This window comes from Emericellopsis cladophorae (assembly GCF_022114955.1).
Source record: "Emericellopsis cladophorae strain MUM 19.33 chromosome Unknown NODE_60_length_125508_cov_113_851042, whole genome shotgun sequence".
Classification (NCBI taxonomy): Eukaryota; Fungi; Ascomycota; class Sordariomycetes; order Hypocreales; family Bionectriaceae; genus Emericellopsis; species Emericellopsis cladophorae.
This window is the reverse complement of record NW_026250985.1, coordinates 87,701-111,118: the sequence shown is the minus strand read 5'-3', so window position 1 is coordinate 111,118 and position 23,418 is coordinate 87,701. Positions and strand designations below refer to the sequence as shown.

The following is a 23,418-nucleotide window of genomic DNA, read 5'->3' as shown; positions in this document are numbered from 1 at the left end:
CATGAGGATCTCCTCTGTGCTCCAAAGCCTAAGCTTCTCTCGCCTCGATCTTGCGCTCTCCACCGGTGACCAAAGGAACTCCATTTGGCCATGCGATCGGAGCGGATTGTTACGACAAGCTCTGGTCGAACCTAAAGATCATCGCTATGTCAGTCTCGCAACTGGCCTCATTGTGCCAGCATCGGCATATAGTCTGGACAAGTACGATGGTGGTGGGGAGGAACACTTTTTTTCCGCTTCGCACAATTTTCTCGTTGGACCAGTGGAGACAACTGCGGCATTTTGGTCTCTCACGCTTCGTCGTTAAGCGAAACGATATTGTTCACTTCTTCTCTGCTATGCCGTCTACTCCTCGATCTATCGAACTGAGCTTCCTCTTTTTCATGAAGAGCGGCGAAAGACAATGCCCCAAATTGCTTCACGATATGAAAGAAGAACTGGACTGAGCGAACGTGATGAGTCGCAGAGACCAAGCATCACATTTTATCTCGATCCGGAGCCTCCGGCTGATGGGCATTGACATTCGCAGCGAGGCAGAAGCGATTGTATACCACGGAGGTGGGAACCCTTGCATTGATGGCCTTGATCCGGGCGGTCGTGTGTACAGAATTCAGGGCTTGGGGATCAAGCGAGACTTATTCAATCCAGACAATGATGTGCGATTAGCTCGGCGGGAGCGTCTCATGGACGTGGGTATCCTTAAGCCCGACTACTTTTATCGTAATGGTATTCAGCTGTGCACGGAAGTCCGGGAGGGCGTAGGAGAGCGTCACTTCAAGCGAAAGTCAAACAGGGCTCGTGTTAGCTTGTGTGTTTGCCACACTCCATCTTCACATCAAAGGGTCGTGTCAGATAGACGACACGAGGCGGCTGGTGGATCACAAGATTCGAGATTTACGACTAGTGGTCAATCGAAGAAAACATGAACCTTTGGGCTCAATACATTGGATATGCAGAGCATACACGCGGTATTGTCAGTGGGGAAGGCCATTGTTCTCAAGCACCCATATAGAGACAGCTTCCACTCGAAGACATGCACTAAGCACTACACAGACTAAACATGGCTGTCTTCTTCCGATTATACTAAATAGTAAGCACATGTTCAGATAACAGAATCAAAGCCATTATGCACCCCGCCTCTGGGCGCCATCCATCAGAAGGTTTCAGCGTCGGGCGCAATCGGCTTGAGCTGTCCTGCTCCCTTAAAGCTCTCCTTGATGTTGGCCTGCTCCGACAACATGAACCTGTCGACCTGCGTACCCATTTTCGCAAGGCCCCTCCAGCGCTCAAAGTCCTCTGGGTTCCTCTTGTCGCCATGCGCGTCCTCCGGGTTCTCCCAGTGGCCCTTGGAGAATCCAAGCAGTGTCGTAATGGTCTGCTGCGTAATGTCGTACACGAGCGAGCAGATGGTGCCCGTCTCCTCGAGCCAGTTGCACTGCCACAGTTCCCCTGGGCGGATGCACTGATAGGTCGCCGTCTGGTAGCTCACCCTACCTGCCATGGGGCCCCCGTGGATCGCGTAGACGATGCGGTTCTCGGAGAAGAACCACATCTCATACCGCCACTTTTCGGGCTTTCCATCGGCGCTCTGCGCGTCGTAGTCGTATATGAGGTGAATGTCTCGAATTTCCTTTTCAAAGGAAGGATCAAGATCCGTGTTGGTGAGAAATTGAGGGAGCGAAGTGTTCGGAGGCATTGTGTCAGTGGTTTAGACACACAGCTGCGACGCAAGGATCAGTGCGTGGATGGAAGGCGGTGTTTAAGAATCAATATCTGCTCGCCGAAGTTTTTTTGATATGATCCATGAGAAACCGACTCTAATAGTTGAGGCGTACCATCATTTCAATGCTACGTCATAACGATCCTGTGGAGTCGCGATTACGTTCCTGTGGGCACGTTAGGGTCTACATGTAGGAACTGCCATCCGACTATCCCGAAAACATGTGCCGTAGTCCGAATCGTGTGCTCCGTCACAAATGGACGTCATTGTCCAATTGGCTGCACTGATTTCGAGAATGTGCGGGACCTGATGGCGCTACGACGTGCGTGAGTGCCGAGATGAGGCCCTCGCATGACCGTGTCTATGTCTGGACTCACACACTCTGCCACTGCTCCTGTCGTGGCGCAACTCATCTCATCTCGCTCAAATGAACACCATCGCCCTGCCGCCGAAATTGGTGCACTTGTTCAGCCTTCGTTGCGCTGTGGACGCTCCGGTGGACGTTGGCCAAGAGCCGTACGGGCAGAGACGGTGCGTGCCCATTGCATCAGGTCAAGTCCATGGACCGCACGTCCAAGGACAGGTCTTGCCAGGAGGAACTGATTTCATGTCTTTGGCCTTCTCGCGACGGTGGAACATGGCTGACGCGACTTTGCAGGCTCATAGAGGAGAATCAAGCGACGCGTGTCAACGCCAATTACGTGGTGAAGACCGACGATGGCGCCTTTCTATACATCCAGTGAGTTGAGCTTACATTCGCACGATTCTGGACTACCCGAAGCCTCTAGCACGGAGGGCATCCGAGCTGGCTCGCCCGAGGTCCTGCAAGCCCTGATGACGGGAGGAGACGCGGACGACTGCCAGTACTGGTTTCATCTCCACGTCAAACTTGAGATAGGGTATGAGAAGTACAGATGGATGAATGATCGGGTCATTGTCGGGCGTGCCACAAGGGCACCAGACGAGGTTGCCTATGATGCGTATTATCTGGAGAACACATTTTGAGGCCTTGGCCGATGGGATGCTCTTGGATAAGGTCGCTTGGCGTGTATGTGGAGGGCAGCGAAGTCGCCATGCGGGTCGAATACGAGATTCGTGGTATTGTGCTGACGAACACTGTTTCGTGTACAATGACGAACAAGGTCTTCTGCCTGTCCATGCAACCTCAGGCCCAGCAATCTCAATGCTGGACTAGTGGCCAATCCGTCATTTCCCCAGCGTGACCGCTTCAGGTGAGCAAGGTTAGAGACTCGCCCAAGGACCACTCAGGCGGGGGATCTGGTACTCTCACATCCTTATTCAAAGAGATGAGAGGCCCTTGGGAATGGGAGTTGCCCGTGCCCGTCGCGGGAATCCAGCCCTTGTTGCTTCCTGAGCGCTTGGAACGAAGGAGGTACCCGCTTTCACACGCCAGTACGATGAAGTCATCATCGACCCATACGTCCAGCAGGTCAGAGAATCCTTGCAGACGGGAAAGGGTCGTCGTGGATGGTTGGTCATTCAGGCGCAGCCGCTGATTCCCTATCACTGGCCTCTCATCGAGCACCAACGGCGGTGGCGTGTCCGCTGATTCTGGGCCATATGGAATCTGCGAAGCGTTGGTCTCTTCGCGAACGCTATACAATGTCTGGTTCCATGTACAGGTGACTATAGCCTGCGTCACGTTCCACGTTGGCGTAGGCAGGCTCGGCGGGTGTCGACGGCGAGCGGTGCGCCCTTGTACTCCTGAAGTGGGCTCCTTGATCGCCCAGAAAGCCCCTGTGAACACGTTGCAATAGACCCTCTCGCTCCAGCCTTCGCAAGGCTGCCCGGTCATGGTCGCGCGCGGCGAAGATGTATATGTTGCCAGCTGGAATGATCCGCAATTGTCAACCACGTGACAGTCCTGACTGAGGGTGATCCGGGACTCGCCGTGTGCTAGTTCCCACTCGTTGCGCGCAAGGCGCCTCTGGTGACGGACAATGGATTTTTCTGTCCAGCGTCCATCGTTCCGCGAGTACTCGCAGATTGCATATTGATGTGGCTGAGAATAGTCTGGAGAAAGTGAGAATACTGCGCGACAAACACTCCAGAGACATACCGTCGTTCACGCCGCGCCCGGCGTCATGTACGTACGTCCACACTAAAAATAAGCTGTCGTCGCTCCAAGGGTGTATGGCGATGGCTGGTAGACGGTGAAAAGGTGCTATATTGGGTCGACGTTGCACACATGCACTGGCAAAAGGCGATTCTGGCAAGATCTCCTCGACAGTCCGTTGCGCATTTACAACCATCACCTGCCCGCCTCTGCAGACAGCGGCAACAGTTTGCCTGGTCGCAAAACATCGAGAGAGGTGTGTTGGCAGGACTACACGTTTTGACAGGCTACTGGTCGTGTCATATACGTGTCTGAGACGTGAGCTAACGTTGCGGAAAAGAGGGGGAGATGACTGACATGTATCGCGACCCGAAGTCGAGCCCCTGGACCTCGACAGTAGCCACCACTTGCCCAGAAAAGGCGGCGAGGAGCTGCAGCGCGGTAGCCTTTCTCACATCGACAGTGAGACGCAAGCCACGCCGGGTACCATTCCCCAGGTCATCAATCACAATCTTGTCCTTGGAGGGCTGGAAAGCAAGCCTCTTGTTCCTGTACAGACACGCAGGAGCCTTACCCGATTCCACAAATCTGCCTTGAATGGCGGATAATAGTGATTTGGGGGGTTCGACCATGGGCGTAGCTTCGTAGAACGGAATGGCGTGCAGTGCACTTCGCCCCTCGACGCTGCGACTGACCAAAGCCAATTGAGTCAAAATAGCGCCCTCCAATGTCGTGTGAATATTCTGGTGGGCGTGCAGCTGCTCCAACCCAGGAAACGCTTCTCGTGCGATGGTGAGGCATACCAAGGGTTGCCATAATGTCTCTTTCCAGGGCCGACTCACGAGACGAGTGGTCAACAGGTCATGCATCTTCAGGCCATTTGCGATGCGCATGATGAGTTCAGGGGGCAGGTGCTCGAGGGAGTGAAAGCCGCGCTCTGTTGTCGCCCTGGCCTTGATGTCAACACAACGCAGCGCGCGTCGCAGCTCAATGAGGGTCCATGGGTCCATTGCGTCGGAGCTGAGCACGGCCGAGAGAGCGCTGCGATTGCTGACAAGAGCCCGCGCAAGATCACCCGGGTCAACAAGCGCGTGTTTCGTCATGGTGTTGTCCGACGCCCTCAGCGCGGTGCATTTGTCGTCGAAGCAGATTCGTGAGAGACGATGGTTCTGGTATCGTGATTCGGCCCCTAACACGGGATGTGAGAATTGCAGCTGCCATTGCGCATGTGGATGGGCGCATGCTCTCAGTAATTCAGGATGACGCGCGCCTTTCGTGTGGCTGTGGCAAGGTGGGTGTTCACGCCTACCCTAAACCATTTCACACAGATTTCGCAGAGTACTCACACGAACCCAGCGCCCTGTGAAAAAAGCCACGCATGGAACATCAGCAAGCAATTCGAAGATGAAGTTAAAGTCAAAGTAGTTACAAGACCTTGACCCGGATAGACGCATCTGCTATCCCCTTGCATGACACTTTTAACCTGAGACAAATTGTTTGTTTTTTCCCACTAAGTAATACATCTAACGTAAACCACATGCGAGTGGCCCACCCAAGCGAGTGGCCCACCTCCATCACCTATCGCGTGCGTTGACATTCCTCGCTAATTATCACCATAATTTAACATAGATAAGCTTCCGAAAGAATCTAGGGTCCTTTTAGCCCTTAAAGCTATCGAAGAAAACCCATTATTAAGCATACGGCACGTTATAAAGGTCTATAATATACCTCGTACGATACTCCGTTACCGAAAGTAAGGCCATACGGTCCGAGTAGAAACTAGGCCGAATTTAATAAATTTAACTAATTTAGAAGAAAAAGTAATTATCTAGTATATAATCGATCTATCTTCGCGATCGTTCTTTCTAAGACTTTATAGTATTAAAGATATAGCTAACTAACTTCTACGCGTACGCGACGCGCTACCCGTTAGCACGTATTAGGCTTTAAACTTTATTAAACGCTATCAAGAACTTCGCACGCGTTAGGTTCGTAAATATAACTACTAGCGGGCTAAATACGAAGATCCGAGACTTATTAAGGGCTAGTTCACGCTTATGCGGAATATATAGGCTAAGTACGGGATCCTAGATAACGATATCTATAACTTTAATAAGACTAGCTTTATAATAAGTATTATCTTCGCGGGTATAGTTATCACGACCTTAGAAGTTCGTACTAAGGCTAGACTATCCTAGCCCGGAAATAAAGAATAAGTAACTATTATCTAAGGCGTTATAACGCGTGGCTAGGCTATCCCTCCCTTTATTATCCTCGCGGTAAAGTATTATCTATTAACTTAGTATAAAGGGACCGACCTTCCGGCCGATTAAGTTATCGCTATGACTAAGAACGGCTAGATAACTAATAAGATTAGCCTTAAGTAGATTAAGTATTTTAATTACTATATAAGCTCTCGTACGAAAGGTATATATCGAATACTTATCCTCGATAGCTATAAAAGTCACTATTTAACTAACTTCGAGCTATTTTACTAAGAGAAGAAGATTATTATAGTTTATATACCGGCTTATTCTTCCTATATTCTTCAGCCCCTCGATATTAGCTACTTTAGGCTACTTAAATAAATATATAGGCGATAAATTAAAGATCTAATACGTGCTTATATTATATATATCTTAAAGGTCGACTTCCTTCGCGTATTTCGTACGGCCTTCTTCCATACTATTACCGAAACGAATATCTAGGGAGGATTTAAAGGTATAAGGCTTATACTATACGACCTAGAAAGGGTTCTTTCGAAGCTTAATATAAAGCTTCGTACGCTAACTCCTCCTATAGATCTACTTAAGACTACCTACCCTTAGATCTTTAAAACGCCGTAAAACGCGCACGAGGCTAGCGCGCAGTCGGAATATATTAAGACTCGGATCTCTATCTATTAGAATAGCTCTCCAACGCCTATACTTAATACCTTAGATTAACTAACGAAAGGGGCTATAGTAGTGATATATCAGGTAGTCCTCTTATAAGCAGAGAATATATCACTACGTATAATAAATAAGGTATTAAGCAAGCGCCGAGGGGTTAAAAGAAGCTATCTCTAGCATAGAGGCACACTAACTATATAAGATAGGAAAGATCTTATTAATTAAAAAAAGGTTAATAAATAGATTTAGGAAGCGAAGCGCACGAAGAGGCGCCCTTAACCATCAGGCAGTCCGAAGCCTGCACGCTATAGTAGATACACTAAAGTAAGTCATAACGTGCGAAGTTATCCAGAAGATATATAAGACTTACGCTATCAATCTATTTATTGTATCTATAATTTAATTTATTATATTATTCTTGATCATCCTTTTCGTACGCGATAGGTGATAGAGGTGGGCCACTCGCTTGGGGTGGGCCACTCGCATGTGGTTTACCGTTACTATACAACCAGACATACCCCATTTAACACATGCACGGACATTGCAGAAAATGTAAAAAATTAGTCATGCGTTTCTTGCTATAACAAAGGAGATATGATATAGCCATAGCAACTGAATATGGGCATATTCAATGATACTAGTCAACACCAGACCATAGGGTATGCAAGACCTGAACGGACGCGACTGGAGGTGCGCCTCCAAAAGATGACGGGCTCAAACCAAACTCATTCATCAAACTCGTCCTGACCAGACAGAACCGAAATCAAGCAATCCCAAATGGGGCCGCCGCCCCCCCAATCCTTCATCAGCAATTGCCATCAAAGGCGCACATTGTCTTATCCCTGCGACCCACTGCGATACCGAAAGGCGCACATTGTCTTATCCCCGCGACCCACTGCGATGCCGAAAGGCGCACAATGACACGGGCGCACGCCTTTCTCAAAGGAACAGATGAGTAGTGGGAGGACTCGTGGCCATGGTCGCGAAAGGTATAAGAATGATGTCCACATAGTGGCGAGTCGGGTCGCAGACGGTATTGAGATCAATCGCACCCGTTATCATGGCTGTCACTGACAGAAGCGACGGCTTTCATTTGGAAACAGACATACACGCCGCCATCCACGACTTAACGAGACGCCTGGCTGAGCAAAGCCAGAATGTCGACAAGGAGCCTATCATCAAGGTGGCCCAGCCGGAACACGTGCCGTACCTGCGCGAGGTTGGGACGCCTGGAGTTGCGCACGACGTGGAGAAAGTCCTCGAGGAGGCATTCACAGCTTTTGACTTTCGTCTGCGCGTCAACCACCCACGCTTCATGGGTCTGATTCCATCGCCGACTTCACCCATCGCGTGGCTGGGGGACGTTGTCGCGAGCGCCTTCAACGCCCTGGGTGCCTCCAAATTGCAGGCGTCGGGGCCAGTCGTCATTGAGAAGACGCTGATTGGGTGGCTGGCCTCACGCATCGGCTTGCCAGCCACTGCAGGCGGCGTCTGCGTGTCAGGGGGCTCCATGGCCAACCTGATGGGCATCGTGCTCGCGCGGGACCAATGTGTGCCGCACGGGGAGGAGCAACGCGCCGTGGCATACCTGTCCGACCAGACGCACTACTCTGTCGCCAAGGCACTGCGACTGCTGGGTTTCAAAAGTAACCGTGTCAGAAAGCTACCATCGGATGTGAGCTTTCGCATGGACGTCGACGAGCTGCAACAGGCGATCAAGTATGACCGCGCCAGCGGATTGGTGCCGTTCCTGGTCGTCGGCTCCTGTGGGACGACGAACACGGGCGCAGTTGATCCTCTAAAGCAGATCGCGGATGTATGCAAGATGGAAGGCATGTGGCTGCATGTGGATGGTGCCTACGGGGCATCTGCTTCCCTCTCCGCTACCAGACGCGACGTGGTGAACGAGTTGCAGTACGCTGACAGCCTGTCCTGGGACGCGCACAAGTGGCTCTTTCAAACATATAGTTGCGGCCTGTTCATCGTCAAGGACAAGGCCAATATGGTGAAAAGCTTCGCGAACGAGGGCGATTACCTTCGGGACGGAACGGCATTTGAGGATGATGACATTCCCAACTTCTGGAATTGCACAATGGAACTCACCAGACCGGCGTCACGCGCTATGAAGCTGTGGTTTACTCTGCGTGTAGTCGGCACACAGAGAATTGGCGAGATGATTGACCACGGTTTCAAACTCGCCGAGAGTGCTGAGAGCGAGCTTCGGGGGCTGCAGGATTGGGAGATATTGAGTCCGGCGAACCTGGGTGTCGTCACATTCCGGTACGCTGGCAGGACGACAGCGGCGGTGGATGACCAACGCGAGCAAGTGCACGACGCGATCAACTCAAGGATATCCAAGGAACTAATATCGAGCAACGTCGCGGGTATACTCACTACAAAAGTAAAGGGGAAGGTCGCGCTGCGGATTTGCGCTCTGAGTCCCGATCTAGCGCTGGAAGATATGGCACACATCATTCGAGAAGCAGATCGGCTTGGGAAGGAGTTCAGTATGAAGATGATGATGAACAACAGATCAGAAGAGAAGGAAGATGATGAGTTCTCTATCTGAAGAACATGCTGATGCTATGAAAAGAAGGAAGAACGCGATACCGCGATGATGCTGCCTTTTGAGGGCAGCTGTGGGCCGAATGTGGAGCCTGACCAATCAGGGCAGTGACTGGTCCAACAGTCACTGGGCCTGACACACAACATTCAGCAAATGCACGAGATAGTTTATCACGAAAGTAAAGGCTGTATCAAATCACCCATCCCGGATACAGACGAGACATCAATGGCTGTTGCGCCTCCGCGGCTCAAAGCACGACGCTTGACCAAGTCGAGTTGAGTGGACTTTACTGAAGTCCGGGGGGCAGCAAGTGATAACCGCACCTGTATGAGCAAACTTCCAGACAAACCGCCAACAGACCCTCATATGCCAAAGCTCGCCAATAACCGATCCGATCCCAGGCGGGATTTTTGTTTGCCGTTTATCTTAGGCAGCACGAGTGGGATCTCCTGGAACTTTCCTACTTAAACTATGACGGCCTTGGCGCTGACAGAACAGCGGTCCAACCGGTGGCTCTGATACCAGAAGAGGATCTCTACTCATTACGAAGCAAAGCTGAGTGGCGGGGTAAGTGGCAAAACAAGTGACAGGATTAGTTGGCATACCACATCATCCCGTACGGAAAGCGGATGTTTAAGCACGCACATATCCTTGTTGGCTTGGGCATCGAAGAGTCACCTTACTACAGGGCTGTCTTTTGTTTTTGGTTGGGAACGCGCAGTCCAACGTTTTTCACGATGACAAGACGCTTAGTGCAAGGCACTCTCCCAGCGATGCATCTGAGGAGATCTCACACCTGCAGATGCCGGCAGCAACAGCCAGGCCCCTGGGATGCATCACCCACCCTCATTGACTCTACTAGACGATGATGCCAGTTGATGCGATGTCGACCATAATTGGACTCGCCAGTTCATGTATCAACCGTGGGCTTCTGTCCGCTCGGTACCGATATTGCCGCGAAAACCCGACGTTTTCGTTCCAGGACCGAGCAGCAAGCAGATCCTCCTCAGATACTCCCTTTCGTTCTCTTTGCAGGTGGCACCAGGTTGCCGACCAGCACAACGTGGGTTGCTGTGAAAAACACCGGCGTAAAATTCGGACAGAACTAAGTGGAACGCAAGATTCGCTCAACAACGCGCGGGCGCGTGAACACGATCGAGGATTTGAGACTCCGGTCTTTCCTAGCTATCAAACTAAGAAATCACAACCCCAGACTCTTTCACCGATCTCCAAGGATCTCAAGGAAGGAACAACCCTGGCCGTCCACCATGCAGGTGTACGTCGCCACCGTCTCGGCCTTGGATACGGCCAATGCTGCCACAGCCGTGCCCCAAGGCAACCTTGGTACATATAGGCGAACCAATTTGAGTGCGAGGACTGTTCCGAAGGGGCGGAAATAGCTTCGTGGATGACTTCCCGGCCTGTGCCCTAAATGACGACCTCGTCGCTGTCGGCTTTGACAAGGAAATCAGGAGAACCTAACTCTGGAGGCTGAGTGACTGGGTCGCCCAAGCTGGCGGTCACAGCTGCTAAGCAATTGGTTCTTCTATCAAGGAGAGGGTTCGTTGGTAAAGGAAAATTTAGAGGACCGCACTCGCGCGCAAGGCTTGGAGCGATAATGCAACAGAATGAGTCAGAGACACGGCAACATATGACCACCCACTAGGAATCTGAGGAATCTTGCTATACCAACCCAACGCTAAAAGGGGCCTCTCACCTGTTGGGCTGTTTGGGCTAATGGATCGCATAGTTCATGATCAGGATAGTCATAATTTGCCATGGATAGCATGTTTAACATCCGTGGTGCTGTGTCTCACAAGCGCACCTATGGCGTCCACGCTGTCGATGAGCCTAAATACGGGAGACGAGGCAGCTGGCAAAGATCCCATTCCTTCTGTAAGGCTGCAGCCACAAAGCCTATGGGCTAAATGATAGTTCAGTGTCTACGGCAATGAATGAATGCATAATGTTTTAACGGTCGCTAGCAAGGAATGAGTTGAAAGATGCGAAGGTGTTAGAAACATCGACCATGGGTCGTCTGCCTGTATTTTATTGACTTTCTACTTGTTGATACTTTATAAATGCTCCCAGGACAGAAGAATACGAGAGCACAGACGACAGGACAGGTGCACGCATTGGTATTGTTGAACTCGCATATGCACTATGCAGGGTAGTTCGATGTGCGGGGAACCCCTCAATGGAAGATGAGTGGGTAACTCGACCCCGACAAATCGGAAAAAAGGACCAACAAGCTAACTTGGAGGAATAGTGAAGACCAGGCGTCAGCCACTTGTACCACGTTTGACACATTCCAGACTCTTTGATCGATTATCGCTGCACACGTGCGGACCATGGGCTTGCACCAGTTTTCGAAGGAAAAGTCAAATGGCGGGGGTAAGCCAAATGGTAGGTGCGCGTTCAACAGTTGACCGCTATTGGGGCGACAGTGCGCCGACATGTGTCATGAACCAACAGCCACATACTCATCAAACGGCAAGAGTCATTCGTGATCAAGAAACCCGATGGACGCTGCAGGAAATCGGGTAGGTTTACTCACGTATTCCTCTGTCGCCGCAGCGAAGCAACATCCTAGTTCACAGGTGTGATAGTGAAAGCACAGCGTTACGGCAACCGCAACGAACAGGCCAAGGCAAGCAACATCAATGTACCAGGACTCGGCACTTTTTTGTTATGTGGGTCCTTGAGGCTCGAGACCTCGACAAATTGGCCTTGGGCTTCCCCTCACGGCTGGGATGCCGGTTGGGGACTGGTGCGGCGTCTCCAACACGACGAGGCCAAGCAGGGAAATTTTCCGAAACAACCGCAGGGTCGCCCGAGTCCGCCAGTATGGTCGACTGATTTGGACGGCTTGAATTGCGTGGCCCGTCGAGACTCGATACCATCATGGTCAAGGAGCTGACGCAAGTAGCGCGATGGTGGCTGCCGGCACAGGAATGAAGGATTTATTAAGGAACCAGCAGTCAGAATGCCAGGAATTTCGAGGCTACGCACGGTTGATGGAGGCATGTGCCGTGATCCGAGTCTCGTGTTTTTTTCGGTGCATTCTGGGGCGAGTTCGTAGCAGCCTAGAGTCCAGACGAGGCAGGCAAGTGCCGCAAACCGGGGCAAAGCTCACCGGGCAAGGATGCAGCCATGCAAGCGGCGTAGTCTCGCCGTGAAGGCGCCGTCCGACGTGGCACGATTAGCGCTCTGGGGGCCATGGAGACTCCAGATAATACTACCCAGTAATTATCGGGACGGGCGGCCGGGGTAGACCTGCGGGGGACGATCGGGGGGCTCTGGATGCCCACTGCTCACTGCCAGCCAGCCAGTCAGCAGGCTTGGGGAGTGATAGGGGCCGCTTCAGTGCCTGGGGAAAGTGCCGCTATACGTGTTTAGGCTAAGGTCAGCAGCTTGCATCGACGGTGATTGGCCAGGGTCCAGCCAAGCTGCCGCCTGTGATAGGCGCGTCTAACACGGCGATGCGAACCCCAGATCCTGTTTGTTCCCCAAACGACACTAGAAGTTTTCCCGTCTCCTTCTCCTCCACCTTCTGCCTTTCGCGAGCGATTGCCTGCTCGAGTCACGGACTTGCCATCCGGAATGGGTTCGAAATGTGTTCGGTTGGTGGATTTTCCATCAACATATGGCTCCCGTGCTGATGCTACTACCGCAAGGGCCAGCGTCCTGGCCTCGCTTATAACAGTCCACATCTGCGCCGAACACTCTCGCCTTGGTCTCTCCTACCTCTTCCCCACGCATTCCTCATCTACACAGCTTGTGCGCGCCCCAGGGTCCAGATACCATCGCCCATCATGACTTTACACGGCGACGCAAAGTCGCCCAGCGACCTCGCAGAGGTGGAGGCGCACCACTCTGCCAACCCTGACCTCGATGAGAAGACGCGTCTCTCCAACTTGAAGGCCGATGCCATCGATGCGGAAAATGTCGAACACAATATGGGCGTGCTCGAAGCCGTCCGTGCCTACCCCATGGCCAGCATGTGGGCGTTCATCATGTCCTGCACCATTGTAAGCTTCCCCCTTCACACTCAACCATGCGTGCGGCTGACAAGGCCAGATCATGGAGTCTTACTGCGTGTTCCTCATAGGCAGCTTCATCGCCCTGCCCGCCTTCGCTAATGACTACGGCATCTGGAGCGAGGAGAAGCAGAAGCTGGTGATTGCGCCTAGCTGGCAGTCGGCCCTCCAGGTGACCGGCCCCATTGGCGCCATTATCGGCGTCTGCATCGCAGGTCCCATCACCAGCCGCATCGGATATCGCTGGGCCACCATCCTTGGCCTCATGCTCCTCAACGCCTTCATCTTCGTCTTCTACTATGCCAAGTCGCTCCCCGTCATGCTGGTCGCGCAGCTGCTCGAGGGCGTCCCTTGGGGCATCTTCATCGCCAACTCGCCCGCCTACTGCAGTGAGATTGTGCCCCTCGCGCTGCGCGCCCCGGCCACGCAGATGCTGCAGATGTTCTGGGCCATTGGCGCCATCATCGTCAATGGCGTCACCTACTACTACAACACCCGACTCGACGACGCTGCCTACAGGATCCCCATTGCCCTCCAGTGGATGTTCCCCACACCCCTCGCCATCCTCCTCTTCCTGGCCCCCGAGTCTCCTTGGTGGCTCGTCCGAAAAGGCCGCCTCGAGGAGGCCAAGCGCGCTGTCCGACGTCTCGGACGCAAGTCCGTGGTGCAGAACATTGACGAGTCTGTTGCCATGATGCGCCGTACCATTGAGCTCGAGAAGACCGAGAAGGAGCCTAACCACCTGGAGCTGTTCCGTGGAACCGACCTCTACCGTACCCTCATCGTCTGCGGTGTGTACGCCGCCCAGAACCTGACGGGCAACTTGATTGCCAACCAGGCCGTCTACTTCTTTGAACGTGAGTTCTTCCATTTTTTTCAATGTCATCCTGGGACTCTTGTACGTGAGAAGAGCTGACAGTGATTACAGAGGCTGGTATGAGTGTCAACACCGCGTTTGCCCTCGGTCTCATCACCTCCGCTCTGCAGACCATCTTCGTGATGCTGTCCTGGATTCTCACCACCTACCTCGGCCGACGCACCATCTACGTCTGGGGCTCCGCCATCAACACCGTCCTGCTTGTCGCTCTGGGCATCGCAGCCTCCTTTGGTGTGTCGACCTCGGCGTCTCTGGCCCAGGCCTCCCTCGGTCTCATCGTCTCCGTCCTCTTCACCCTCGGACCCGCCCCTGCCTCTTGGGTCATCATCGGAGAGACATCGGCCATCCGTCTCAGGCCTCTGACGACTGGTATCGGACGTGGCTGCTACTATCTCGTCAACATTCCTTGCATCTTCCTCTCGAGTTACATGCTCAACCCCACGGTATGACTTATTCTCTTAATCACTGGAGACAAATCGCTGACAGGACACTAGGGCGCAAACCTCGGCGGCAAGTGTGGCTATGTTTGGGGTGGCACCGGCCTTTTCTGCCTGGTCGTCGCCTTCTTCTACCTCCCCGAGATGAAGGGCCGCTCGTACCGCGAGATCGACATCATGTTCAAGCGCAAGATTCCCGCGCGACAGTGGAAGAAGACTGTCATCGATGTCAACGACGACGAGTAGTCGTACACAGATATACTGCTATGGCTCATGTGTCCACCAGACATCGCGCGTGGTTCTTGGAATGTGGCGGTGTGCGTCGTGTACCACGCAACCTCACAAGGGGGCTGTCGAAAGTGTCCAGTTACTCACTTCAGCCGCTACTCGTGGATAGTAAATGACATTGCACATTTCGATCAAACTCGTAAAGCTCAAATGCTTATCAGAGATCACGTGAATTCTATTGGTATTCCGCGAGGCTGTAACATCCAGACACTAGTAGGCACAATCCGCAACCGCCTAACGTACTTTGCGCAAACAGCACTCGGCGACCTCCGCGGCATTGGAGATGAGTGTGATGTAACTTATAAAGCTTATTTTCCCGTCCAAATGTCCATCTGCTGATTTCACACCATGTGGTGTGTCATAAGCTTTGAGAGTCCAGGGTTCTGGACCGTTGATCGGGAGATCCCGCTTGGGCTTGCAGCGACCACAAGTATGGCCAGTCACGGTCGTTTGTGACTACTGCAGTCATTTCGTCCATCGCGATCCGCAGAATCAAATAAGAACGTAGCTGGCACATGGTGTCCGAGTATTGAAGGTCCCTCACTTCGCATGAGGCTTACCATCTTCTCACTTGCAGCTCGGATATGGATCTGCGCTCGACTGTAAGCCATCATCTGGTCCTTGGCAATCACGACATGGATCCTTACCAGGATTTCGTTCAGGTGGCCTCGCCATACACAACAATCCCGCCCATACTAGACGAGCCGATACCGTTGAGTCCGAGATGGGTCGCCCCGATGGCTCTCGCCTTGTGCGTCGTCGCGCTTGTCCTCCCGATCTTGTCTGCCTTGTATGTATTCTCCTGACCACAGAGGGAGGTCAAATCGTCCCACCACTGACACGTGACACTCTCAGAGCCTTGGCATCCAAAGGCGGCGCAGTGGCTCTCCTCACGGACCCAGATGACCCAAGCGGCCTGTCATCAAGCAGTTCGGACACGGATCCAGATGGCGAGAGGATACGCGAGCTGGAAGACACCTCGCCCGAGGTACAGTATGCCGAGCTCACAAGCCGCGACGTGGACCACTTTAACCGTTATCCATCTTGGCAGAGCTTGCAGGAATGGTATGCGTCTGCAATTCTTGGGAGGGATTCCGGCCTCAGTTTGTGGAGAGAGTTTCTGACTTTGCTTGCAGCGTCTTCTGCTTGGACCCCCTGAAGCCGAATGATATGGTTCGCCGACTCCCCTGTGGCCACATATTTCATTCTCGATGCATCATGACGTGGTTTTTACGGGAACACCACAATTGTCCTCTTTGCATGGCTGGCTTTCTACACAGGGACGTGCTTTAAATGGCCTCTGAGAGCCAGGAGATGACGCACATAATGTCACTGCCATACTCGACCAGCCAGGAACAAAGAAAATACAAAATTGGAGTGTCTGTCAGACGCAGTTGCAAGTCTTGAAAGCGATCGGGTACAATCTAGATCTGTCGCAGCAGGCTCAACGATTCATTCTAGTAATCCATTGTTTCGAAAGCCCGGACTCGACGGCGCCGCTTATGGTTCTGGAATGTCTACGGCCTCGGGGATTGCGAGTCACTGTTGCACTTTGCTTATATTTATCGAGACGAAATTGTTTCAAGTGTCAGCGGCCCACCGTATAATTTCTTAGAATTTTATTTGCCAGCAATGCCTTTTCTGGCGAGAGAAACGTCAATATGCCCGCATCATGCTCACAACCTTTGACTAGCGACACGCCAATGCGAACCTCAGCCAGCGCCTCTGTATGGCTCCCACTAGATTTCTAGTCACCGAAAGTCCTGTGGCAGATCAGACAATCGCATTTCAAGGGCTAGACTGATTCATCAGCCAGGCGGTGGCTGCATGTGTGCAGACTTGGAGTCTAGATCATACCACCCTGGGCGACTAGTGCATTGACCATGTACAGCAATATAAAATCAAGTCGGATGCAGCGGACAACGGTTCTACAGGTGTATATTCAGTCCAAGCTGCCCTCATCAAACTGCTTCTATCCAGTTTCACTGTTATTGGGCGACCACAACCACCCCTCGGACATCAAAATATCAACAGAAACATGCCAGGTGCAACAAAGGAAGATCAAACCGAGATTCCCGAGCTTCTTTACCACACTTACCTGAGGGTCAATAGTGGAGAGCCGGGAAGTTCCAAGGCCATGGGATGGACTCGAATCGCGTTACTGACGACAAACTCCATCCTGACGAGACCGATGCCATCGACGGGCAGCCGCCACCACTTGTATGCGGCTGCTGGGTTGGCGAGGTTCAGCATGATCTGAGTCTTGATTTTAGACAGCCTGGCGAGGTCCACGGTCTCAGTGCCAATCTTGGATGTACCATCGTACACAAAGCCAACATCGCCCTCAGCACAAGACACCGTGACAACCTGGTCTGTATGCAACACTTGGGTTGCGTTCCCAGTGCCAACGATAGCAGGCAGCCCCAGCTCACGACTGACAATGGCCGCATGAGAAGTGCGCCCACCATGGTCGGTGATGATGGCCGCGGCACTCTCCATCAGGGGAACCCAATCCGGATCTGTGGCCGTCGTGACGAGGATAGATCCTTTGACGAAACTGTCCATGTTTTCGGCGGACTCAATCAAACATAAATGACCAGACACGGCGGCATCCCCCACAGAACCGCCAGTGACAAGTACACGGCCCTTTTCTTTGACAGTATATGTCTTGAGCACAGCCGCGTCATCGCGGGAGCGCACTGTCTCTGGGCGCGCCTGGACGATATACAAGTCGCCTGTCACACCGTCTTTGGCCCATTCAATATCCATCGGACAGTCATAGTGCTTCTCTATGATACAGGCCCACCTACTCAGCTGCAGAATCTCGGCATCTTCCAGCACAAACATGGCCCGTTCCGCCTTTGAGGTAGGCACGGTGCGTGTCGGAGTATCTTTGACGCCGTATACCTAACACCTTTGTCGCCTTTCCGCCGCATTTCTTCTCCAGCGTAGGGGTCAGGCTATGATTGTCCAGCAAAGGCTTGAAGACCTGATATTCGTCAGGGTCGACGGTACCCTGCACGACGCTTTCCCCCAAACCCCAGGCAGCGTTGATGAGGACGACTTTGTCAAAGCCAGTCTCAGTGTCGATGGAGAACATGACGCCAGAGCCGCCAGTGCTCGAGCGGACCATGCGCTGCACCCCAATTGACAATGCTACGCTCATATGATCAAAGCCTTTGGACTGTCGATAGCTGATGGCTCGATCCGTGAAGAGCGATGCGTAGCACTGCCGGCAGGTGTCCAAGACCGCATCTGCCCCGTAGACGTTGAGGTATGATTCTTGCTGGCCTGCAAAGCTAGCATCCGGAAGATCCTCTGCTGTTGCACTTGATCGCACCGCGACAGCAAGTTCCATGTTCCCCTCAGCTCGCGCCAGCTCGAGGTACTCCCTCTTGATTTTGGTGGCTGCCTCTGGAGGCCAGCTTCCTCGAAGAAAGAGGCGCCTAATAGCAGCGCCTGTCTCAGCCAGAGTTGCCGTGTTGCTCTGCCATTCACTGATGATGTCGGACAATCGAGCATGGATATCGTTATAGCCGACGTATTGCCAGTATAGCTGTGAGGTAGTCGCAAAGCCAGGCGGAACTGGTATGCCCTTGCTCTTGAGGGCGCCAATCATCTCGCCCAAGGAGGCATTCTTTCCTCCGACGAGGGCCACATCGCTGCGGGCCAGAGTCTCAAACTTGCGGATGAGTTCTCCATCATTATCTGTTGAATTCATTGTCGTGTTTTGGTCCAAGAACTTTTGCAGCGTCAATATGGATACATTCCCTTGAAGCCGTCGCCTGTCGTGACTATCACAGCTTGGTTCTTCGAGGAGAAACAGCGCGCGTGCTACAAACGACGTCAGAGCATCTCCTTTTCTAGACTTCTAGACTTGTCGACTTAACATTGTCTCCATACGAAACCCGGCGATGTCCGCGTCGACCTTAAAAGGCACCACGGTATTGTTGCGGCTTGAACCGGCGCCAGGCGGTCGCGGTCGGGATTCCAGGCTTTGGGTGACGGGTCCCGGAAGCCTACAAAAGTCTATTGCTGAAGCGACTAGTTTCTCTCGGCTTAGGCCCATTGGAAAGGTGGTGTACTGACATGCACGATACAACCCCTCAAAACATCCATGGCGTGGAAATGATGCCACCTAGTACTATAGTACGGCATGTGACGAGTTCGCGAGGAGTAGTCGACTCTCTGGATCACACCACACCGGCGAGAAAGCGGGCATGTCGACAGCTCCTGCAGCAGTTAGTTCAATGTACAAAATAGTCGAATAGAGCCGGCGGCCGGCCAATCTCGATGAGTGATGGTCCTCAGCCGACCTCTCCGTGGACACCGGCCTTGACTATTGAAGGTCCTGACGAGAGAGAATAGTCTCAATTATGGATGCCGCCATAGGCCAAACCTTGAATATCGACTTCAAGCATGTCACACCAATCGTACGTGAGCAGCATAATAGCGGGCACACGCAGTCGCACCCTGCTGAAGTCCCGAGTCCTGGTCTGCCATCTAGAACGCCGCATCCTCAGCCAAAACAATCATTGTTCCTTCCGATAACATCAGCGAGTTTCCGAGAAAACGTGGCATCAGTCACATAATGTATCCCTATGCATGCCCGTCTCGATTCACGGGCCATTAGGGAAACGCTGCTAAAGTCCATTCCTGTACGACCGCCCATGCGTGGTCATAAGCCTCGGTAGCGAGTGTAAAAAGCTGGCTCAAAGCGTTGTCGAACGGAAAGAGCCTCTTCACAGCATGATTCACTGTTCAGATGCACTGTATCCCGATCTAGACCAGCTTTCTCTGCAGTAGAGCAGCCCGGAGAGCCCGGGGACACTCTCCGAGGCTTTCGCTGCAGTCTTCTTGGTCCCCGTAAAACGTGCGACTCCAATGAACATCGAAAGTAGATACGTAAAATTATGCTCTCTCGGGGTGTGGTGCTGAAGGTGCTGTCTCGAATCGTCTGTGATGGGGGCGCCACTCGCGAGGATCACCGGGGTAAATTTCAGCGTGTTTTCTTCGCGCTGCGATGCTGCCTAAATTTTGGCTATTGTTGGCACAGAATCAGTGGCCGATGCCAATCATCGATGAGCTGCTCAGCCGGCAGTCGTCTATTGTGGACTGAGCCATTCAGCTTCTGATGTCGAAAGTTCTGAAGATATCGTGTCTATTGCCTTTGTCGATGGCATGTCTATGTTAGATACAAACAAGACTCAGACATAATATAGATTGCCCTTCAACTAATACCCGCTGCCCGGGACTGAATCAGTCTGCCATATGTATTTGCCGAACAAGATGATGCTTCGGTATACGCCAGAACCTGCTGACCTCAGATTCTTCTATTGTTCATTGAAGCTCTCAAGCAGACAATTGTGCTTGCTACGAGTACCTACCAGAGATCAGGCCCATCTCATCTACCGGATCAAACGGCGAGTGTCGTGTGATACATGCTCCTCGCCCACCATCTCGGGCTTTGCGGCTTTCTGTTGGATCAAAGATCGCGCCGTCCTCGAATTACGTCAAAGGTGTCTCACACACAACTGAAAGTGCCACACAGAATCGTCGCCAAAAATTCGGACATTCTAGGCCATGCCGTTGCGGATTGCAATTTTCAATATATAAGCTGGGGCGTTGTGATGTAGAAGGATAAGGGTATTGGCCCATTCGTGAGCACCTTCTTGACGATACAGTCCCATATTCTTAGTATCAACGATATCATGTCCTTTGTCCCACACGCCCACATGGGATCTCTCATCCGTTTCTTCGATGAGATTGACAACTATACGCGCGACTCAATCGGCAGGCGATCTCTCCAGACAGGGGATTCGCTGCGAATTCAACCTCGCTTCGACGTTTGTGAGCGGCAAGACTCTTATGAATTATACAGGGAGCTCCCAGGAATGGAAAAAAAAGACCTCCATCTCGAGTTCACCGATCCCAAGACCCTTCTTCTCAGTGGTCACATTGAGCGTTCTTATACTGCAGGAACCCAACGGAAGACATTAAGGCTCTGGAAAAGCCGTCGGAGAAGCCAGAGCAGAAGACAACAAGAAAACCAGCGGGAGAGCCCTCCCCAGAACAGCCAACAGCAGAGAAGGGGAAGGACGTCAGTGGTGAGAGCGACGAGCCTAAAAAGCAGGCGGCACCGGCGAAAGAAATCGGCCACAAGTATTGGGTCGCCGAGAGGAGCATCGGGGAGTTTTCCCGCGCATTCAACTTTGCCCATCATGTAAACCCGGATGGGGTGACTGCGGAGCTCAAAAGTGGTGTCCTGTCTGTGCACGTCCCAAAGGCCAGCGATGCTGTTATCCACACGGTACAAGTAAAGTGATAAGATTTTAGTCAGATGATTCATGCAAAGGACTATCCTTATGTGTCTATATATACTTCGAATTGTTAAATCCCTTGAACGAGTCTCTCTTACCGCTCACGCCTACCCTATAGCTTCTGCATTACACAGACCTCATGGGGCACTAACTTTAATGAGTGGGAGGCTTGTCATGCCAGCGTGGAAAGTTGGAACCACTTGAGTTTCTTTCCAGCTTGGGATACTTGTAAATCTCATGTACTGAAAACACATTATGGGGCTTAAAAATGTAAAAGCCGCCTTAGTGGGATCAAAGAAAACTTGGAAAGGGATAACGCGTCATATCTTAGTTCTCTATTACAGCAAAAGAGCCATATCATTAGAGTTATGTTTTATTCCCGGTGATTGGGTGTATTCCATTTGATATTCTTGACAGACTTAATAGCGCGGTCAAGTACAAGGTCCAGGGGCTTGTACTCGTGAGACTTCCGGGCAGCGGACACACCTTCACTCTGCGTCTCTTTCGATTTTGGTATCCATTGCGTGACTTTGTATGGGTGCCTCTGGCAGACATGCTCGAAGATCAACAATTCAATCGGGATAAGGATAGATCGCAAATCCCGGAGAACTAATGGGATAATTTGGAGAACTCTGGCTGACTGCTTCACGTACAGAGTCCCGAATCTCATCCAGAAACGAGAAGCCGAGCACAGGCTTTCAAGTCGCAAGGGGGGGCAATGTCTGTGGGCACCCGACCGAGGAAATTGAGTGCGACGAGCAGAGGCTCACAGATGTCACATATGCACGAGGCCAAGTTGCGAACCTTCGAACAGAACCCGGCAATCCGAGGGTTCGGATTCCGGAAAAGACCCATAACAGTGGAGTAGCTGCCGGAGCACAGGCTCCGTCGCCGCCCCAAGGAGTTGGCATTCGGAACTCGGGGGCCCGGGCGACCGGGTCTCTCATACATAGAGCCGTCGAATCGACGTCAACAACATGACTCAAGGCGCTGTACGAAGTACTACTACTTTTTTGTTGCCTCGTCCATCTGGCAATCAGTCGCATATCCCTTTTTTCCCCCCGGCTGAATCAGTGGCAGCAAGCTTGGCACAGCATAATGCCCGAATGGTTTACACGCACGCACGTAGTGTAAGGGAGTAGTACACACAGGTATATGTATGTTCAATTGGAAATGGCAACCTGAAAAATGCGCATCTTCATTGTCGTATACACTTCGAGCCCAATCGCTCATTGTCCCGGCAGCGATCCTCGACGCCCCGCTCTTCGGCATCACGGCAATGCTCCACGGCTTTCAGATGGTCCGAACCAGGACGTGGTATCTAGAAGCCTTTTTTGCTGGTGGCTGCTGTGGATCGGCCCCTCAAGAGGACCTATGGAGGACGTGAGACGTTGACGAGCATAAATAGGCGAAGTCGTGGGCTATATCGCGCGGACAATGAATGCCTTTGAGGATGTCGGCTGGGTGACATTGGTACCTAACACAATCCAGGACACCTCCTTCTTCACCGGTCACGCACTCTTGGCTGCCTCTTCCCACATGATCCTCGCGTACATTATCTCCTTACCGAACGCGAGCGCCACGCCATCGTGCGCTGTCGCTGGTCAACCAAGCTCTTTGTTGCGGGCGACGTCCTTTCCCTAGTCATGCAATCGTCCGGTGGCGGTATGATGATTGTAGCTGGCGAAGGCAACAACATGATGAAGGTGGACGAAAAAATCATCATTGGTGGCTTGTATTTGCAGCTCGTGGTGTTCGGGTTCTTTGTGGTCAGTGCCGCCACCTTCTATATGAAGATGAACAAGGCGAGCACGCCGAGGAGCCAGGACCTAGATGTCCGATGTAAGTCGCGCTTGATGTCGCTCTACGTTGTCAGTGAGCTCATCTGGGTCAGAAGCATCTTTCGTACAATCGTGACGGGCATTCATGCTCGTGAGATGCGCATGGGGCTTAGTAGGTGGTGCACCCGCACTGCGCGAATGATAATCTTTAATACTCTCAGGCATCAGAATGACATAGACATAGACCATCGCACAGACCGGACAGGCCACAGAATGGAAGGATATGACTCGGTAAGGGTTTGTCGTGAAAATATGACATGTCAAGGAGCCTATGAGCGTCAAGAGTAGCATGCTCGAAGGAGTGATAGTCAGGCAGGCACATGCAAGTCCGTGCCCAGAAGAGAAGAAGAGACCACATAAT

At 52.2% G+C, this 23,418-nt stretch overlaps 8 protein-coding genes across 8 annotated transcripts; 5 read left to right on the top strand and 3 right to left on the bottom strand.

The window, feature by feature from the left end:
- Positions 1-1,153: 1,153 nt before the first annotated feature.
- J7T54_005864 (Phenolic acid decarboxylase) lies at positions 1,154-1,696 on the bottom strand (the record flags this gene model as incomplete). The annotated part of the gene is made up of 1 exon (XM_051509394.1): positions 1,154-1,696. One exon carries the CDS (start codon positions 1,694-1,696, stop codon positions 1,154-1,156), a length of 543 nt encoding a protein of 180 aa, XP_051359617.1.
- A 451-nt stretch (positions 1,697-2,147) lies between these two features.
- J7T54_005863 (uncharacterized protein) lies at positions 2,148-2,725 on the top strand (the record flags this gene model as incomplete). Its single annotated transcript, XM_051509392.1, has 3 exons — positions 2,148-2,251; positions 2,379-2,459; positions 2,509-2,725. 3 exons carry the CDS (start codon positions 2,148-2,150, stop codon positions 2,723-2,725), a joined length of 402 nt encoding a protein of 133 aa, XP_051359616.1.
- Positions 2,726-4,120: 1,395 nt separating this feature from the next.
- Positions 4,121-4,900, bottom strand: J7T54_005862 (uncharacterized protein; the record flags this gene model as incomplete). Its single annotated transcript, XM_051509391.1, has 1 exon — positions 4,121-4,900. The coding sequence occupies one exon, from the start codon at positions 4,898-4,900 to the stop codon at positions 4,121-4,123; it is 780 nt and encodes a 259-aa protein (XP_051359615.1).
- Positions 4,901-7,748: 2,848 nt separating this feature from the next.
- On the top strand, positions 7,749-9,257 carry J7T54_005861 (uncharacterized protein; the record flags this gene model as incomplete). The annotated part of the gene is made up of 1 exon (XM_051509390.1): positions 7,749-9,257. The coding sequence occupies one exon, from the start codon at positions 7,749-7,751 to the stop codon at positions 9,255-9,257; it is 1,509 nt and encodes a 502-aa protein (XP_051359614.1).
- Positions 9,258-13,069: 3,812 nt separating this feature from the next.
- Positions 13,070-14,854, top strand: J7T54_005860 (uncharacterized protein; the record flags this gene model as incomplete). The annotated part of the gene is made up of 4 exons (XM_051509389.1): positions 13,070-13,285; positions 13,335-14,151; positions 14,223-14,614; positions 14,666-14,854. The coding sequence occupies 4 exons, from the start codon at positions 13,070-13,072 to the stop codon at positions 14,852-14,854; spliced, it is 1,614 nt and encodes a 537-aa protein (XP_051359613.1).
- Positions 14,855-15,480: 626 nt separating this feature from the next.
- On the top strand, positions 15,481-16,200 carry J7T54_005859 (uncharacterized protein; the record flags this gene model as incomplete). Its single annotated transcript, XM_051509388.1, has 5 exons — positions 15,481-15,498; positions 15,559-15,686; positions 15,752-15,961; positions 16,033-16,069; positions 16,177-16,200. 5 exons carry the CDS (start codon positions 15,481-15,483, stop codon positions 16,198-16,200), a joined length of 417 nt encoding a protein of 138 aa, XP_051359612.1.
- A 790-nt stretch (positions 16,201-16,990) lies between these two features.
- J7T54_005858 (uncharacterized protein) lies at positions 16,991-18,617 on the bottom strand (the record flags this gene model as incomplete). The annotated part of the gene is made up of 2 exons (XM_051509387.1): positions 16,991-17,755; positions 17,811-18,617. 2 exons carry the CDS (start codon positions 18,615-18,617, stop codon positions 16,991-16,993), a joined length of 1,572 nt encoding a protein of 523 aa, XP_051359611.1.
- A 2,014-nt stretch (positions 18,618-20,631) lies between these two features.
- J7T54_005857 (30 kDa heat shock protein-like protein) lies at positions 20,632-21,221 on the top strand (the record flags this gene model as incomplete). The annotated part of the gene is made up of 2 exons (XM_051509386.1): positions 20,632-20,746; positions 20,950-21,221. 2 exons carry the CDS (start codon positions 20,632-20,634, stop codon positions 21,219-21,221), a joined length of 387 nt encoding a protein of 128 aa, XP_051359610.1.
- Between the last annotated feature and the right edge of the window lie 2,197 nt (positions 21,222-23,418).